Below are 15,228 nucleotides of genomic sequence, written 5' to 3'. Positions count from 1 at the left end.
TTGTAGTGAGGTGTACAGGGAGACTATGGAGGAGGAGTCACAGATGCTAACTTCTTTCGATTTCAGTGGGAGTTAGGTTGCTAAATACCTTTATGAATCAAGTCTTGACTGATTTACTCAGGGTCATTTGGGAGTTTAAATAGAAGTAAAGTAAAAGCTGATTTCCTTGGCCATAGTCTAATAGTCTCTTCACCGTAGTATAATCCTTTCTCTCTCTTTCTTATGCTCCTGGTGCACAAGGACTTCTGTCGTTCTCAGGAATAGAAACTGAAGAAGCCTCTCTGTATGTTACAGGTATCTGCTGGGTCAGCCAGGCTAGCTCTGTCTGTAGATACTGAGGGGTTTAAACATATGCTTTTCTCACTTAATTCAATGGAATTGTAGATTATTAAGACCTTTCATGTTTGTTTGTTGGGTTTTTTTTATAGCCAGCATTGTTTCTGTCAGCTTTGAGTATGTCCCCTTTCTCTAGAATGCAGTTAAGTAAGTGGTCATCTGTAGTGTTCTTGTAAAATATGTATGAAAACATTGTAGTGAATAGGATCCTAGCCTATTGGACTAGTGACCATGACACTAGGCTATTAAGCGGATGACATCTCTGAGCAATTAATCGATTTAAATATATTTCTGTGGTGGTTACTAACCCTAACTTGGTGGTTAGTAATTTGTTTAGATTTTTTGTCCTGTTTCAGACACTAATTTCTTGAGATTTCGGTACAAGTAGTTTCTTTTTAAAAAATATACCTTTAAAGTTACATTTTCTTTCATATTCTTGAGCTGCTGCTGCTTTCTCTCAATCCTGTCTTTGCAGATGTGCAGCGCTTTGAGAACAGAAAGCCCAAGATACCTGTACACTTATTATTATCCCTTTGTTTTATGTTGCAGCCAACGGTTTTCACATTACTGCCTACTTTATGAAGAGATGGGTTAACCTCCGTTGTGCTGTAGGGAAACGTTATCGTGGTAAGAAATCAGTTTCTTTTAGTGTTACTTGGAATTTTGCATTTCTGGTAGAAAAAAAAGGAACATAAACTAATACTTTGTCAGATTTTGGTCTACTTAAAATTCCGTTCAGAACTTGATTTTTTTTTTTTCCTAAAAAAAAAAAAAGGTGTTTCTTAACATATGATGGATTTTTTTAAAACTTAATTTTAAATTTGTATATGCCTTGCCTCAGGGTAATCAGCTAAGCCACACCAAATTCTGTAAGTATGATGAGACTCAGCGTTTTACTGAGTCTCTGCAGGGTGAAGCAACCAGAGGTTGCAGCATGAATCACTTCATTATTGCTCGAGTGTCTTGTGACATCAACTGTACTGTACAAGTGTATGCAAGAAAAGGCTTTCATTCACCTCAGTGCTATAAAATCTTTGCATAGGTGATGTCATTGGACCAGATCTTTTTTTTTTATGTTTTCTCAAGCCAAGATGCTCTGTAAGGAAGTGATATCAATCCTGTCCCACAATAAAAACGAGCTATAATGATCATTGATCTTTGCGTGGAGCTTTTTGTATTAAAAAAAAGCAAAATAAATCAATTACCCTTAAAAATGTTGAATACTTGAACGGACATTTTAAAATAATTTCTTATTTTTATAGGAATTCATTGTATTTGTAAATGTTTAAATGTCTCTTCAAATGCTAGCTAGTTGTTTTCTAAGTCCATATTGGTTGAAGAGACTGGAGGGTTGATTTTAAATGTTTCATCAAACTTGTTCCCAGCCTCCTAGAAGAATAGTTAGAATAGAATAGCAGAGTGTCTGCATTGGTATCTCAACATTGGTTTTTATGTATTAAATTTGAACTTTTCCTAAGCATTGATGAATACCTAAAGATACTTTCCTTCTGTTAACCAGCAAGTGAGATTGTTATAAAATGTAAATTTAAAAACGTCTAACTGGAATGAACTTGCCCTGCTAGCACTGCCAAAAAGAGAGGCTCTGATGCTACAGTCAAAGCTTTGCTTCCACATGAAGTTCCTAACAAGAAAGGACCTTCATTTGGCTGGGTTGTGCTCCCAAGAAATACCAAAATAAGCACATATCCTCAAAAAATAAATAATTTGGCACCGATGTTTCCTTTCTGTAAGATGCACCTAGTACTTCACAAACAAAACCAGGCATTGAGCCTAATAGAAGAAGAATCTTGCATATTTTAATCGGTGATGCTCGTTCAATATCTAAAGTAAACGTACCTGAGAGGCTCTTATTGGAACCCCACCTAACAAATTCAGTCCTTGCAACAGTTGTCTGGCTTTTCTTTTGTAGCCCGTTCGGAAGATGCCCGCAGACTGCTCGCAGTTTGAAAGCCATTGTAGTAGACCTTTGCGGGTGGCTTTTCAGGTCCTGAGGATACAAGCAGAGAAAGAATAGTCTGGACTTAAGGCACAGCATGAATACTTCCTTGGACGCAGTTTTTCTAACAGAGTTGATATTTCTGAGAGGATTATGAGAGGCTTATATTCATTATCAAGTTATAGTAGCTTACCAAGCTATTGTGCCAGTACAGCTGCATCTGAGGTCTCTGTGTAGGCTTTTTCAGCCAATGGCAAAGGCAAGGTAATCTATTTCAACATCTCCATCTTTCATGGTAACAACTCTGGAAGAGTCCCAGCTGGTACGCACTCAGAGGGGTTTGTCAGATGCTAATGGAGATAGGCTGTTGGTGAAGAAGCAGTACCTTGTAGAGAGGCAGTCACCCATATGGATGACCTGCTTTGTCACAGGTGCACATCATGCCTATACTCAATTCATTGTGAGGAGATATTCTACCAAAAAAATCTGAGGTCAGCCTTGTGTTTTTTCTGCATGCCTTGTCCCTTTCTTGTCCCAGAAAACAGTGTTATGACTTGCTTTTGGAGTATACCAGACTCGAAAAATGAGCAACTCTCTTTTTATAGAACCAAACCAAAAACCAACAACAAAAAAGACCTAAGCTGAAAAATGTGAAGGTGGTAATCTGGAAATAATCTGACATGTAAAATAACAAAATATCCAGCCATGCTCTTTTCATTGCATTGCTAGGTACTGCATAAAGCTTTGTCTGGACTATTCCAATCTGAGAATCCTTCGATTTTTCATCCTTTGTAAACAGAAACTTTGTTGTGTTCATAACAAACCATGTGATCTTGAGTAAAATATGTAATTTGGCAGGAGTTAAACAATTTGTTTAATGACTTCAAAAATCACTCTAGTCAGAGTTTGAAACACTTAGCCTTATGCTGAGTTTTTATGCCAGGTCTTGATTGAATACGTTGTGCTGTATTACAAACATAATTTACGGCTTTGGTGGTGGAAAGACTCATCACCAGAACAGCACAAAAGAAATCATTAAGTGGTTTGTCTGTTGGATCTGTCTGGGATATTTGTCCAGGGGTGCAGGTGGACTAGGTTGCAGCCATGACTATCCTCCTGGGAACTAAGCTTACTCTGACTTATTGATTTTTTTTTTTGAATGGCTTAAAAAAGCAAAGCAAAAGGAGGAATGGGACGTTGAAGAGAGCAGGTAAGAAACTAGTGGAGTGCATGAAGTGATTTAGTGTGCAATTTAAAAAATAAATTACTTTGTTTACTAAAATAATGTGTATATATGTTGTCATTATGTGTGGTTTTGAATATGCTTATAATTTTTTGTAATCTTCTTTTCAATTATTTTTGTGTAGAGCTACGTGTGTTTCCAGACAGATTTATTGTTTGCGTCAGTAAACTTGAATTTGATCCAAGTGCTTGGACATGTGAAAATGGTGTATTGGTATGTACAAAACCATTCTATAGGTTTTCTGGTTTGTTTTATAGCGGTAAGATGAATGTTTATATAGAAATGTAGTTTTTCACGTATTTGACTGTCATCTTGGAACCAGAAAGTCACATTATCCGTTGGGCTGAAGTATTCAAAAGGACATCCTGAAGTGAGTCTGAAAAGCTGTATGAGGCTCAGAGAAAAAGGTGATATATTTAGAAAGCTAGGTATGATTTTAGCACCTTGATTTAAGGGTCTTTTTTTCCTTTATATTTTATCCTTGTAACATTTTACTTTCCAAAATTATAATGGGGCAGTCGTTAATGTCCATGGGTTTCTTGTATGTTTTCTTAGCACTTGTTCTGCAGAACAACTCAAATGGATCAGTGCTAGCCCTGCTGGGGGAAAAAAAAAAATCCCCAAACATTTATGGAGAAAAAGGCACTGGTGTGTAGTTAAATACCATAAACAATTCTACTTTCATCCTGAAGGCTTTATCAGGGTCAAAGGCTTACGAGTTTCATGCTGCAGTTAAGTGCTGATTGTCTCAGGAGTGCTCAAGAGTCAGAATTACGCTCCGAGGTCTATGTATATTTTAGTAGTTTCTTAGATGTGTTCAAGTATATTTGACCCTTGGAAAAAGAAGTTTTTCTTCTATTTATTCAACTTACAGGTTTTTTTAATATCAAACAGGGTGTTTGTATTTATTATACTAAATGCAGATTTTACTATCTTGATTCCTAGATTGGTAAGTATCCTTAAATATCAAAGGATCAAGCAAATGTTTTTCTCTCTCAGAAAAAAAACCTAACTACTTTAGAAGTACTTTACTATTTTGAAAATTATTACTGTCTCAGTATTGCCTTGAAAACTACTTAGGTGCTTTAAGTAGAAAATCCTGTCTGCATTTTGACTGAAAAATAATTATCTTTTTTTTTTTTTTCTTGCTTAAGTATCTCCTATGAGATATCCAATTCTCCCATTTGGTATTTTTAATCTTTCCATAAAATAAAAGATGAGAAGTTTCCTTTAGTTTCGTTCACATGATTCTCTCTGGTAAGGAGAAAGCAAATGAAAAATACAACGTTATGGACTTTAGCTTGACTATTTCAAAATTTGATCTTGATCTATGGAAACACCTTGTTGTTTAAAAAGGGAGTTTAAACACTTTTATGTTTAAAAAAATAATAAATCTCTTAGTGGGATCATCACCTAATCAATAATAATGTCTTGGGAATTTACTTCACTTACAGATGTAATATGTGTACATAGAACTGGCTGGAGTGGTCAGTGTAGCATGTTGGTAGGAGAGAGTAAGATAATCCCTAAGGCATCTTCCCTCATTTGAAGAACTAACAAGATGTGAACAGACCTTCAGCAAATGTTCTGGACTATATCTTTAATTCTTACCACTCTAACTTAAAAGGTCCACTCCAGTCTGTTTTGTTGGTCCAGAATTTCTACAGCACATTAGTACCAAATTTGTCATATACTCCAGATCAGTCCTTTGCCAAACTGAGGGAATGTTTGATTGCCACTGAGAGGTAATTTCAAGTTTTTGGCACTGCAGAATTAAAAGCTAAGGATGTGCACTTTGTGTGTGTACTTTTCTCTATGCAATTTAGCAGCGAGTATGCTTGAACTCTAAACTAGACTACGAAAGACCACCCAGAAGACCTTTCCGTTGATATACTCCAGTGTATTCTGTCACGGGCTAAAAATGAGGCATGTGTTTTGTTTTCCTCTGTGTGTTGTTTGGGTTTGAGTAATTTCATAATGTTGCATGCAAGTTCTTTGAAACATTTAATCAGCTCACACCCTTGGTTTTGAGGGCCGATCTGTGTTTTATAAAAGTAGTTGACTATATGTTAATGGAGACTTCGTCACTTTTCAGTGTTGCTGAATGTCACTGCGATTGACTTGACTTAGCAATCTTTTTTTTTTTTTTTTTTTTTTAAACTGCTTTTATGCTGGTTTATGGTTTGGGTCAAGCTTTCATTCCTGAGCTCTGTCAAGACAAGTCAGGCTCAATGCCTTGCTTTCCCATTACTTGGAACCAGTTTTATGTCAGCCTGATACAGACAGAGTTTTTTCACTCATTGCAACTCTTTCTTCCACCTATCTTCAGCACTTTATTCTTTGCCTTTTCACTGCCTTTTAGGCTGTTCTCTGTATCTCTGAAATAGACTGTGCTTCAACTAAAAGTTTCAAGGGATGTAGCCAGATTTGAAATGAAATTCTTATGTACCACATCTGAGGAAAGATCATAATTAGATTGTTTTTAAGATATTCACAAGCACAAACCTTAGCATCGATTTCTGAGAGAAGCAATTTGAAGCCTTCTGTGATGTATTTTGTAAGACCAAGGAAAAGGTGAATTAGGCAGTCTCTGTCAAATTAGCTTTAAGCATAAACTAATAAAAGATTTCTCGGGAGTAGAGCTGAAATAAACTAGAAGAAAATCTATTGATATGTAATTTTCTGTTTTCTAGAATCTATTTAGAAATGGGTGTTTCTGAGGTCACATTTAAAAATCAGGCTGCAGGCAGTAATAATCATTTTGGAAGAAGGAAAATCTCTATTAAAGAAACAATACAGCAAGTTATTGAAAATACATAGGCAAATTAGAAGTCTCAAGGAAAAGATGGAAGAATAGTCTGGCTGATTAATGCTAAGTTTAAACATAAAACCATTGTTTCCTGTTTTGCCAAACTATGTTTGTAATCTTGGATAGTTTTATCTTGAAAAGGACAGTTTTGGGAACATGGCAAAAGAGGAAACCCAGGGAAATATATAAGAGCTCTGGCGAGATTAGTCATCTTTGTCAATGACGACATTTTCTTGATGATTATTATGTGGAGAGCTAAAATGGAAAATTGGAAATGGGTTATCTGAAGAAACAGTGGAAATGGAAATGGGAGGAAGGCTTATTGGAGGCTTGTGAGCATTTGAAAATGTACTAACAATGGAGTATTCATTGATAACCACATTGGCTTTATACTAGAATCTGTGAGAGGAAGCAGTTATAGGGAGAGCATGAAGAAGGTTAAGCTAATGATGATATTAAAGTGGGAAGTTGAAATTAGCGTTCGTGTGAAATCAGAAAAGAAAGTGAGGGGTAGGAGATCTTGTCTCGATTAAAAAGGTCTCAGCGTTTCCACTGAGCCTTGTTAAGTTACAGAGAATAGTATACAAAACTAAAGAACTTTTCCAAACAGAATATTACTCTTTAAAACAAAACAAAACAAAAACACTGCGTAGGTACACAAGGAGAATAAAAGTCCTAAAGATATGCCCAGTGCTTTTTCAATCTCCAACAGAGAAATAAAAGCAAACTATTGCATCTTCTTCATACATGTCTGATTTTATAAGTTGTGTCATTGTAGCATACTTCAGGTACATTAGAGAATTTTCTTCCCTAAGACTCATAAGAGCATAAATGATACGATTTCCTTGGATTTTGATTATGCTGGGAAGAGGCTTCTGGTTCTTCTGTGAAAACATGTACACTCAGCTGTAATTAACAGGAGACTTTCAACATCAGAGTATATGCTGCTGGAATAGAGTGTCTGTGGGAAGGTAGAATGAAAACTTTTTTTCAGATAGCAGCAATTTGTAAAGATTAATAGAAGACTTTATGTGGAATTTAGTTATCTTAAATACTTTAAAGACTTTTATTGTTAAGTGATATCAGATTGGGTAGAGAAAGAAGGAAACACGGTGAAATATAATTGCACAATTCACACTGTGTAAGTGCTGATCTTGGCATGGAACTTGGTGTGTGTGTATGTGTATGAATATATATGTATATAAATAAAATATGGCAGTTAAACTGCTGTAATGGTGGGCTACGACTGAAAAGGTCAGTTCACATCCCCTCTAGTTCCAGCTACATATTCCTTTCCTTTCTGGTTACAATGGACCAAATGATTCTTCAGTCGAGAATGAATTAGGTCATTGACTTGAACCAGCAGAAAACGATTTATTTGTGAAGTTTCTCTGTTTTTTATTGGAAGATTAGTTTTCTGTCATGTCAGTTCACTGAACCAACTCGTCCTGTACCCACGCAGTTGCCAATTGTGACACAAAAAATGTCACAGGAGCACGCAGCCAGGATTTGGATGAAGAGGGCAGAACCACCCCTTTAGGTAGCAGCTGATGGTTACCCTGGTTTGGAAGTAACATCCAAAACATGCATTAGTGTTATATTTGTTGTAGTGTTTGTCTTGTTGATGGTTCATTATCCTCTTTTAAAGTTCATAAAATCTAGTGTTCATGTGTTTTCAGATAATATGCTTAATTCTTTTCGGTCATTATAGGAAACATAGCTAGAGGAAAACAACTTTTAATATTAAGCTCTAGTTTGGTAACTGTATGAACAGGGTTCACCATGTTTTTCAACAAGGTAGAGAGGGGAAAGTGCAGACTAATGAACTCTATGCAAATACCACAAAGTGCAACAGGTAAAGAGTTGTTTTTTTCTTTGGTGAGTTTTCACTTTTGACACTTCAAGCTTCTGGCACTTTTTTCTACTTCTCCTTCATATTCTGCTCAAGCTGATGCAAGACTAATGATATTGAAACATGCAGTCCCTCCTACCTTCTCTTCCCCATGCATTCTTGTCCTCAGTGTCTGTCAGTACTGGCATGTGTGGGGAGCTGGGTTAATTCATTGATCCCTCTGAAAACGATGTGTTTTTTGTTTGGTTGTGTTTTTTTTATTTATTTTTGTTGTTGTTGTTTGCATGGTTAGCTTTCAGATGGATCACTGCAGTCAGACTCTCACCGTGTGGCTGCATAAACCCTAGTGTTGATACAGAGGCTTGGCAGGACCATGTGTTGGCTAAGGGTGAGATTTCCCTTTCAGTGTCAGAATAGCTTTAAGTTAGCTCGAATCATAAGACTGCTCTCTGAGAAACTGCATCACAAAGCGGTGATACTGACGTCTTTGACCTGGTCATAAAGAACACTTCAGCAGTTTTACAATATTCCCTTTTGTCCCAGCTGTCTGCCTCTTCTCCTTGGAGATCACCACTCCTATAGCAGCGTGTGCCAAAAGGGCTGTGTGCCTGCATCTCATCTTGCTGCCTATCAGTCTTGTGGATTCATGCACACCAAACTTCCCTGGGTTTTAAGCATTGAATTGTGGGTGGGAGCAGCTGGGGCATGTGTGTGTGTGCTCCCTTCTGCCAACCCTGCAATGGGGCTAGGAACCTCCTGCAAAAGGGGAGGGAGGATACCTGAGAGAAGTAATGCTGTGAATTGCCTCAGTGAGGTTTGTCTGAACTTGTCTTAGTTTCTTCTTATAGCTTACGAACGGACTGATGTATTTTCTGCATGGCAAAAGTCTAATAGCTGTCTGCTGTTTGTTGCATTAATGATCCAGAGAAGTGGACAAATGATGAAATGGTATCTGACACAATTATTTCAATTAGTGAAGACTGGAGAAGGCTGTGGAGAATTTCAGAGAAACCTCACAGAGATGGGTGGAGGGGCATTAGGACTGTAAATGAAAATCATCTGTTGATAAATGCACAGTGTTTGCACTGAAAAGAGCAATTCCAGAGTTCGTGCATGCCACTGAGTGAATTAACTGTACAATCTCTGGAAAAAGGCCAAGATACTGCTACAAGGAACCGATTTGAAAATCTTTACTGTATGGCATTAGTTATCTGAAAAGCAGACAGACTATTAGAGTATATATGGAATGAAAGAAAAAGTAATACTTAAATTGTGTTAAATTCAATAAGTAAGTTGAATATATAATAATATATAATAAAAGATTACGTACCTCTCATTGTGCAAGGAGAGCAGAAATACAAAAGGTCCTGTAACTGCAGTATAAATGATTAAGCACTTAAAATGATTTCCATATGAAGCAATTTTCAAAATGTAGGGACAAATTGAGTAATCTTTTACTGATTTTGGTAGTTGTTTCTTATAAGAGTGATCCAGTGGATTTAAATGTAACTACTTAGCAGTGTTCACAAGATCTCATTTGTCAAAGCCCTGTGGTTATTTAAGATATTATCATCCGTCATCATCCTTTCACCTCCTTCATTTTCCTCTCCCCTCTCACTCTTTTTCTGCCACAGCTGATGCTGGAGGTTAATGCAGATTTGAGCTAAAATTCAGGACTTTGCACTGAGTGATGTTCTTTCCTCTTGACAGACTTTTGAGGATGAGCACCTCCAGCAAAGGTGTGTGGTGGAAGGCTGGCAGTGATAATGCTTAAAGCTGCAGTGAGCTAAAGGTTTTATTTAGCTACTGTGCATCTGCGAGATTTTGATGACTCTAGGACTTAAAAAGGTTTAAATGACTTCAGTTTTTGATAATAATTCTCATTATTCCTGTTGGACAAAGAGTATTTGATGGCTTTTAAAAAAAATTGTTTTAAAGAGCAATCTGTTCCTCAGCCTTCAGCAGAAATCTGTTACAACTGATAGAAATTTCATAACTTGACGGAACAGTAAACTGAAATGTATGATGGTAAAGTTCACAGAAGGATTTTTGAACAATTTGTAATGATTTGAAATTATTTGGAGGGACAGATGCCCAGTGTAAGCTCAGAAGTCTTGGGGACTTTGAGAGGGGTGGCAGTGGTGTTTGTTTTGAAACCAAGCTAAAACGTTGACTAAGTCAAACAGTAATTATCTCCTGGGCTGTGAAGTTCAGCCTATTTTACATATTTTGCTTCTGTATAACCAGCAAGATCAAGAGTATTAGTTATTCTTTCCACGATCTCCTGCAGTTGTTAAACACTATTATAATTGTATAAAGACAACAGTTGTTGTTTTTAAAATTCATGTATTCTTTTCCAGATTTTTTTTTTTTCTGTAAGAATTGAAGTTTTAAGTATACGAATCATGTTATTGTATACATCATGTACCCTAATTGGCATTCTGTTATGTCATATAACCCATGCTATATCTGGAAGGATAAATGCAGAGTTTACTTCAGTATTACTGGTAGGTGTTCAGGCATCTGCACTGGTTGACTCTGCTAGCCATTTAGATTTGGTAGGTAGACAGAGGATCCTTGTGCCACGCTGATAAAAGCTGTAGGACAGGATTACAGGAGTGCCTTGCTTTTTCAGTGACAATTGAGTAGTAGATTTCTTCCCTCATGGTTTATAAGTTGGGGAAAGAAGTTGAGCACCACATCAATTTGCTATCCTCTTATTTTATAAAAAAGTCTTTAAAGCATAGAACATACATCTTGTGTGCATGTTCTGTTTCATAACTACTGGAGGTAGGAACCTTAAAATTGATGAGAAAGGCTAGCTAAAGATGCATGATTTTAAGACATTGGTTTTCTTAAAAAAAATAAAATTCTTCAGCATTAATCTGCTTTACATTTTTCTTTAGTGTCATTGAGAGAAGTTATTTTGGTTGAAAAGCTATTGTCTTCTGTTTCTTATCAGTGGACACTTTCTCTGAAGATAGAATCTGAGTCTTGTAGCATCAGTATATAAAATCAGAATGATTAATAGCTCAATTACTTAACATTAATTTTAATGCTTTTCGCCTTCAAGCAAATACACACAGCATGTATCATGTGCTTCGCAGTATGTAAATAAACTGTTTGCTTCAGGAGCACCTGCTGTGGCTTTAGAAAGTGTTACGGATATTCTTGCTATCTGTGTTACAGATGTGTATCAATTTTTTTAAAGGCCTGCCTGCAACTTGAGATTTTTTATGAAGTATCACATTGTATTTAGTTTATGCCATTTACAGTTTATTAAGAATTTTTCTATTTTCTATTATCTAGCAAGTGTTCAAATGCAAATCTAGAGAACTCTGGATTTTTTTTCTTTCAGAATAATCTGGGATTCCTGCTATATATAAATATGATTAAAATCCAAACAAAAGACTTCAAAAGCAAGAAGGTGTTTTCCTCGTAGAAGTCATAAGCTTTAAGCTAATCTGATGATGCTTTGGGGACCTTTGGAGTGTTTGGAATTGCCAGGACTTACGTATTGAGTGAGAAACCTGGGTTCACACCTTGTATTTTGAGAAAGTGGAATGTGCATCACAGGGATTTGTAACAGATTGGGCCAACTCTTGTATTAAACAGTACAGACCGTAGTGACTCTTGGCAAGCAAAAAGTTAATAGTTAAGATCAAAACAAGTTTTGGTAGAAGATAATGAAGACTGTACTGATCTAAGAGTTAGATTTTGTTTTCTGTGCTAGGCCACGGGTAGGTTATACGGTTCTGCTCCTTACCAGAGAGATGCAGTTTTCTCTGGTTTTCTTCTCCAATTTCGATCTTGAAAAGAATGTATTTTTTTTAATCACCAGCAATCCTTAAAAATACTTATTTCAAATGAAAAATCAGTACTCCCATATGTAACATGGAATGATCCTTAATATTTTTTACTGGAACTTACTGACATATAGAGCAGGACAGTCTGTTTTAAAATGTAGAGCAATATTCTGCCGGTCCAATCAAGGAACTGTATTTCAGGTTGAGAATAATATCCATTCCTCTACTTGGAAAACTTCTATGAATGCTTTATGGTGTGGTAAGAGTTCGTGAGTAGAATTGTTAGGATATAGATTTGTTGGAGCGTGTTCAGAGGAGGGCCACAAAGATGATCCAGGGGCTGGAGCACCTCTGCTACGAGGACAGGTTGCGGGAGCTGGGATTGTTCAGCCTTGAAAAGAGAAGACTTCGGAGGGACTTAATAGCTGCCTTCCAATACCTGAAGGGAACCTACAGGAAGGCTGGGGAGGGACTTTTTGCAAGAGCGTCCACTGATAGGACAAGGGGAAGTGAGTTTAAGTTGAAGGAGAACAGATTTAGATTAGATCTTAGGAAGAAATTCTTCAGTACGAGGGTGGTAAGACTTTGGAATAAATTGCCCAGAGAAGTTGTGGATGCCCCCTCCCTGGAGGTGTTCAAGGCCAGGTTGGACGGTGCCTTGAGTAGCCTGGTCTAGTTGGGAGGCGTCCCTGCCCATGACTCAATATGAGCCGGCAATGTGCTCTTGCGGCCCAGAAGGCCAACCGCGTCCTGGGCTGCATCAAGAGGAGCGTGGCCAGCAGGTCGAGGGAGGTGATTCTCCCCCTCTACTCTGCCCTCGTGAGACCTCACTTGGAGTACTGCGTCCAGTTCTGGAGTCCCCAACATAAGAAGGACATGGACCAGTTGGAGAGGGTCCAGAGGAGGGCCACGAAGATGATAAGAGGGCTGGAGCACCTTTCCTATGAGGACAGGCTGAAAGAGTTGGGGCTGTTCAGCCTGGAGAAGAGGAGGCTCCGGGGTGACCTTATAGCGGTCTTCCAGTACCTCAAGGGGGCCTACAGGAAAGATGGGGAGAGGCTGTTCAGGAGGGCCAGTTATGATAGGACAAGGGGTAACGGTTTTAAAATAGAGGGAGGTAGGTTCAGGTTGGATATTAGGAAAAAATTTTTTACCATGAGAGTGGTAGAACACTGGAACAGGTTGCTCAGAGAGGTGGTGGATGCTCCATCCCTGGAGACGTTCAAGGCCAGGTTGGACAAGGCCCTGAGCAACCTGATCTAGTTGGAGATATCCCTGTTCCTTGCAGGGGGGTTGGACTAGATGACCTTTGAAGGTCCCTTCCAGCCCTAACCATTCTATGATTCTATGATTCTATGACAGGGAGGTTGGATTAGATCATCCCTGAGGTCCCTTCCAGCCTATGCCATTCTATGATTCTGTGATAGATGCATCACTGCATTGGAAACACTGAAAAATTTGCATTGTGAAATTGTGGGAAGCTTTTCCTTCATGTGGGTTGGGAGAGGGCAGAAGACTAGACCCAAAGTCCTGTCTCTGTCGAGTTGCTATCAGTTACATTATAGTATCTGATTCATCCTTCACTGTCAAGCCTCCTCACTTGCTTTAGGAGCCCTTTTCTGTGTCTCAGATCGGAGAGAGTCCTCTCTGACCCCTCTGATCTGCCACTCATCTGTTAGAACAGTTCTGAAACCTGAAGGTTATGCTTAGATGCTTGAGCTCATGATACTGCTTAGAGTGATGTTAAGAGAAATCATGCAGTTGCAAGCTCACATAAAGCTCCCCTAGGTAAGTGTTTCTGTCTGATTCGTTTTACCACTTTTAATTTTATTCACTTGTGTGTGCCTGGGATAATACTTTATTTCATTGCTTTGTCTACGTTATTATATTCAGAGTCCCCTCCCTTATGCCACTCTAATACTAAATTTGATTTATTGGACCCATTGATGTTTTCTATTAAGTTTTTTTTCATGACCAAGTTGAGCCACACTGATAAATGCAATTCAGAAATAATGTGTGTTTTTAATTGTGGTGGTTCTTTTGTTAACCAGATCCAAAATTTAATTATCCCTTAGTGTTACTTTACACAAGCATGTGCAACTGTTATCCTGAGCATAGTAAGAGACCACTAGAAAGTATGAAACCAAATGAGAGGTGGGAAGGGAGGGCAGCATTGTTCACTTCAGAAATTCTTCTTTCAGCCCAACATCCCAAACTTTAGACGGGGGGGGGGGGGGGGGGGAATTAAAAAAATCCATATTTGTAGAGTCTTATGGTCAGGCTGAAAAGGCCAAACTTTTCAGTCTTCTTCAGGATAACGAGTTTTAAGGATTCTTCACAAACACCCATCCACGAGTAGTTCTTTTACAGGTATTTGATGCCATGTTGCTGAATTCAGCTGTCCTGGAGAGAGCCGCAGACGGCAGTCACCGCTTTCACATTTTTTAGGGTTTCTTTTTCATTTCGAGTGAGATAGTAAGTTGAGTAAGATATAGTAAAAGAATGAATTTTCAATTTGATAAGCCTTAAAGTAAGGATATTGTGTTTCTGAGAGCTATGTTTCTCTGTAGGTCTTAATAGAGGATTTTTTTTCCCAGGCATCTCTTTGGATAAGTACTAAGGATCTTAAAATCAGGTTTTGAGAGGCCAGTATTACGAGCAGGCAGGTAGGGTAGTTGGACTTTGTAAGCTTCATTTCTGCAGGCCCTTCTTTGCTGAGTTTTAGTGACAAAAAGGAATGAGCTTACCCTAGGATTTTAAGAGCACATATTTCTAATAGAACTTGGCAGTTCAAGGGCTAAAGAAGCATTTTAATCTTTTGTGCCCACCCAGTCTCTATACAAATGTAAATATGTCTGTCTTTAACAATTTGCCAAGAAATGTGGTTTTAATTTGTTAGCAGCAATCCCACTCCCTGCAGCTCTTTCAGAGTCAAGTCACAAGTCTGGCGGTGCTTTGACGTTTTTCTCTGTCGTGGTGTCATTGTTTATATGATGTCTGCTTCTGCTGTCCTCCTTTTTATGCCTGGAATATTTTTCTTTAATTATTTCACTGCCTAAAAGGAATTTGGGATTACTAGACAGGATGAGAGCAGATTAGCTTTTTTTCTTTCTTTAACAAGTCCTGGAGTTCCCATAGGAAATAAATAGTATTCCCAAAACAGACAGTGTTTTTTGTTTTTTTTTAATTAACTAAAATTATTAAGTCTAATAAAGAAAATAAAGG

The 15,228-nt window shown here is 37.8% G+C and overlaps 1 protein-coding gene across 4 annotated transcripts in view; it reads left to right on the top strand.

Moving 5' to 3' along the window:
- The window catches only part of SLX4IP (SLX4 interacting protein), an 81,810-nt gene that overhangs the window by 60,839 nt on the left and 5,743 nt on the right, over positions 1 to 15,228 (top strand). For 3 of the 4 annotated variants that reach the window (XM_086631890.1, XM_086631887.1, XM_086631888.1), the window contains 2 exons: positions 886 to 963; positions 3,661 to 3,749. In XM_086631890.1, coding sequence (XP_086488016.1) covers positions 886 to 963; positions 3,661 to 3,749 — 167 coding nt within the window. The remainder of the gene's footprint in view (positions 1 to 885; positions 964 to 3,660; positions 3,750 to 15,228) is intronic. The other variant, XM_086631889.1, reaches the window with a different exon arrangement.

Source organism: Tauraco erythrolophus, chromosome 2, assembly GCF_009769465.1.
Source record: "Tauraco erythrolophus isolate bTauEry1 chromosome 2, bTauEry1.pri, whole genome shotgun sequence".
Classification (NCBI taxonomy): Eukaryota; Metazoa; Chordata; class Aves; order Musophagiformes; family Musophagidae; genus Tauraco; species Tauraco erythrolophus.
Note: the sequence above shows the minus strand (reverse complement) of the source record. Positions and strands in the feature narration are given on the sequence as shown.